This window comes from Drosophila elegans, unplaced genomic scaffold, assembly GCF_018152505.1.
Source record: "Drosophila elegans isolate 14027-0461.03 unplaced genomic scaffold, ASM1815250v1 contig_645, whole genome shotgun sequence".
Lineage (NCBI taxonomy): Eukaryota > Metazoa > Arthropoda > Insecta > Diptera > Drosophilidae > Drosophila > Drosophila elegans.
The window spans coordinates 59,942-64,430 of NW_024546011.1; the positions used below are offsets into that span (position 1 = coordinate 59,942).

At 39.6% G+C, this 4,489-nt stretch overlaps 1 protein-coding gene across 1 annotated transcript; it reads left to right on the forward strand.

The window, feature by feature from the left end:
- Positions 1 to 835: 835 nt before the first annotated feature.
- On the forward strand, positions 836 to 1,985 carry LOC108137844. The gene has a single exon (XM_017259773.2). The coding sequence runs from the start codon at positions 940 to 942 to the stop codon at positions 1,696 to 1,698; it is 759 nt and encodes a 252-aa protein (XP_017115262.2). The 5' UTR covers positions 836 to 939; the 3' UTR covers positions 1,699 to 1,985.
- The last annotated feature ends 2,504 nt before the right edge of the window (positions 1,986 to 4,489 follow it).

A 4,489-nucleotide genomic window follows, 5' to 3' on the forward strand; every position in this document is an offset into this window, starting at 1 on the left:
TTAAACTTAAAAAGACAACTGCCAAAAAACTTAAAAAAATCTTAAAAAATAATGTCCCAAGGAAAATTTTTTCAGTGGGATACACGTAATCCAGAAGTCGTTCTCTGCCAGAAATTTGTCTTTAGGCTTGGGGGTATTTTTTTTCATTTTGTAAGATATTGTACTTAATATTTAAATACAGTTAAAAGATACCATAATATATAATATCAATTTAAAAGTTTTTGATAATAAGTTTTGGAAAATTCGTTTTTTTATTGGCTTTCTAACTGTATATAGAAGGACGGACATAAGAAGAACAGACGGACGCACAGACGGACGTAAAAAACGACCTATCTTGTAAGACTTAATGCAAGGTACTCATATTTACGAAAAACAATGAAAATAAAATTTGTAACCCAGGTTCGTACCCTGAAGCGATCCAAAGCCAAATTTTAATGAGTTTACAGTCCTGATTATAAGCAAACCAACACGTCTCCTTAAGAGGTTAAATGTTTTGACTATCGGTTAAGCATTCGACTAAATAAATACACTTTTTAAAATTTTGTTTTTCGTCCCGCTTTAACGCTTTTGTAATCCAATTTCGGAGTGCTTCATAGCCCGGATTATGTTTTATATCTTAAGCCAAAGTTCAATATACCCTTCAATGACCCTATGAATATGACAAGAGTAATGGAAAACTATCACTCAAAATTGCGATTGATGATACTCTTATTAGAGAATTTTCACCTTTAAATAGGGTCACATTGACATCTAAATATTGTAATGATTTGTTTTTCGGTGTACCTACCAGAGCCAGGTCACGCCGAAATCAACAGCAGGGCCGGGAGGGAAACTTCAGAGCGACAGAAGCCTTAACCCACTTAACTTCAAAGCAAATAAACAGGGATTCGAATTTTCCGCTGTTCGCCGCTTTTATCCACTGGAGCCTACGTCTGCGAGATGGCTTATCCGTGCCGCTGGTGTCGCGTGTCGCACGACTGCGTGCTGCAGATTAACGTGGTGCTGGTCGTGGTGGGGATGATCTTTCTGATGGACGTATTCAGTCACCTCTATCTGAAGGCGATCATGTTTCCCGGTCTGCGCCTCTACCCGGTGGCCTTGCGCCCCTGGCTCTTCTGGGTGCGCGGCCTGACGTTGGTGGTCTACGTTCTGAACGCGATCCTCGGAATCCGCATGGCCCGGCGGCCGAGCATCTTTAAGTTTGCGGGATATATGCTGGTTGGCAGCGTAGTATTGCTGTATACATCCAGCATCGCGGTGACGCGTTTCATGTACCGCCGCAGGTTTGAGTTTTTCGTCCAGATGCTGGTCCTCCAGATGTGGATAAGGGACAGCCTTGGCAAGGTCGAGGACGAGTTTGGATGCTGCGGAAAGACCAGCGTGGTCGACTATCAAACAGCCTCGTCGAACCGCACATGGGCCAGTGGCTCCTGCTGCGGGAAGCGGAGCTGCCCTGGGTGCATCTCGAAGCTCACCGAATACCTGTGGACTGTCGAGATGGACGTGGCGCGGGACAACATCATCGTGTCCTTGTTTTTGTTCGTTGGGCTGATCGTCGTGGTGGCGCACTTCAAGGATTTGCACTTCCTCGAGGACCCCTACGACTCCGACGACTCTGAGGAGGCTTCAGATCAGCGCGATGACGACCCGAGCACAAAGAAAACAGACCCATCCGCATCTGGCCGTGACAGCGACTAGACTAATTACCCCTATTCGCTCTGGTCTATTGAACTTGAATTCAAGAGTGATAGCCAACGCCCATGGCCGGCCCAGTCGTCAGCCAGCTTTTTGCGGCTCGTTATGTTCAAATTCACACATCAAACACCGCCTTTGTTAATGCCGCATTTAATCGATTAAGGTTTTAGGATTTATTAAGTTTCATTTATCGCCTGTCGCATCGCGGCAGAGGCCATGATTTATGTAAAAGTTTAACAAACCGCGGACGGCTTCAAGCATTTGAATACAAATTTAAAAGTTTTCAAGCGTTTAATAAAAATTGGAGTTGGGGCCAGCAACAGCGACTAGCCTGGAAGAATCCTTTATGATAAAATCCAATCTTTATGGACAGCAATTTTCTTTAAGGTAAGCATCATTCGCTTTATGTATGGGTCTTGGCGAATGCAACGGGGGAATAGTAAGTGGAAAATGCCTTCAGTCGGGAGGGAAGAAACGGTATGGAAAAGAGCACGGCGATGCTTCCGTTGCGGCTTGTCTGGAGGAAGCGCCGCCGAAAAATAAACAGTCCAAAAGGATGCGAAAAGTAACGGAAGTGCGCGAAATTTTTGCACATTTTTACGGTTTCTGCACTGCCTGGTGGGTGGATGCGTGGCTTAATGATAAAATGCTGAATGGTAGGGTGAATTGATAACTGGAGGTTAGAGTGCATTTGTAGCTTTATGATATTTTAATGATGTCGACGTTTATGACATTGGCTAAACAATTTCGAAATAGTTTGACAGTTAGCCTTTTGAAAACGAGAGTGCGGTTTCGCTCTTGGAAAGGCGGAAGAGGTCAAAAGACAGTCAGCCAACTATTAGTTAGTGCTTTATCCGTTCGAAACTGTCAAAAATTAAGCCCAAACAATGAACGCTCTTTAATATAAATATTTTCGCAACACCTAAAGGTGCACATTATATGTACATTCAAATTTTAAATTAAGTATAGACTAACGTTGAGACCTGTGCAAATAAAAATAAGGGTGTATCAAATTTTAATAAAGCCTTAGTAAATGTTTCTTTTTGCCACGATACACACTTAACAGGGTCACCCCATTTTGTTTATTTTAGAAATATGTAGGAACAGCTTGATCTGCTTACATATGCAGATAAATACAAAATAAATCAAATTCGATTTTTTGATCCCATTACGGGGGCTAAATCTTGCAACCTGGATTATAGCCATACAGATTTTATATTTCTTTAGCCGTTTGTAAAGGTGACATGGTTACCGTTTCGTTAATTTCCAATAAATAACACCAAGTAAACGCCACATATGAAAATAAAATATTGGATCAAAGGTAACAGTACGTATGAGTGATAAACTTTAACGACAATGCGCAGACCCTAAATCGTTTTTTATCAACTTTTTCGTTTTTGCACGCGAACATTTTATCTTATGAAAAAAATGGAAATCATATGACGATCATTGTGACATATATGCACAGCGAAAAATGTTTGATGAGGACTGGGAAACAAATTTCTTTTTTATACCCTTGCAGAGGGTATTATAATTTCAGTCAGAAGTTTGCAACGCAGTGAAGGAGACATCTCCGACCCTATAATGTATATATATTCTTGATCAGCATCACTAGGAGAGTCGATCTAGCCATGTCCGTCTGTCCGTCCGTTTCTACGCAAACTGGTCGTTCAGTTTTAAAGCTATCTGCATGAAACTTTTCCAGTTGTCTTTCTATTGCAGGTAGTATATAAGTCGGAACGAGCCCGATCGTACGACTGTAGCATAAGCTCCCATAGGAACAATCGGAAAAATAAATGAAAAAATAATTATAACTTTTCTGTCCGATTTTGCTGAAATTTATACCGTAATTCTAAAATATTTAACCATTACTATATGTCGAAGAACTAATAAAAACAAGAAAGAAAGCAAGCTTCGGCAAGCCGAAATTCATATACCCTTGCAGCTATTGCAAGAATTAAATACTTTTGAAACCATTGAAATTATGATTTATGTTGAATAACATTGAAGCTATGATGATTTGCAGCTCAAATGTTAGATAGTTATTATACCCTTGCAGAGGGTTTTATAATTTCAGTCAGAAGTTTGCACGCAGTGAAGGAGACATCTCCGACCCTATAAAGTATATATATTCTTGATCAGCATCACTAGTAGAGTCGATCTAGCCATGTCCGTCTGTCCGTCCGTCTGTCCGTCTGTCCGTCCGTTTATATGCAAACTAGTATCTCAGTTTTAAAGCTATCTGCATGAAACTTTCCCAAAAGTTGTCTTTCTATTGCAGGTAGTATATAAGGCGGAACGAGCCGGATCGGACGACTATAGCGTATAGCTCCCATAGGAACAATCGGAAAAATAATTGAAAAAAAATTAGAACTTTGCTGTTTTTTAATTTTTTGTTTAGTTCTTCGACATATAGTAATGCATAAATATTTCAGAATTACAGTTTAAATTTCATCAAAATCGGACATCTATATCATATAGCTCCCATAGAAACAATCTGAAATATAGTACAAATTAATTATATGCTATAGTCGTCCGATTTTGATGAAACTTAAACCGTAATTCTGAAATATTTAACCAATACTATATCTCGAAGAACTAAAAAAAAAATTAAAAAACAGCAAAGTTATCATTTTTTTATTTATTTTTATGATTGTTGCTATGGGAGCTATATGCTATAGTCGCCCGATTTTGATGAAATTTAAATCGTAATTCTGAAATATTTAACCATTACTATATGTCCAAGAACTAATAGAACAAAGAAAGGAAGCAAACTCCGGCAAGCCGAAGTTCA

Bases quoted from the DNA above. Each gene is read 5' to 3' on its own strand.
- LOC108137844 (XM_017259773.2), top strand. From the start codon at position 940: ATGGCTTATCCGTGCCGCTGGTGTCGCGTGTCGCACGACTGCGTGCTG.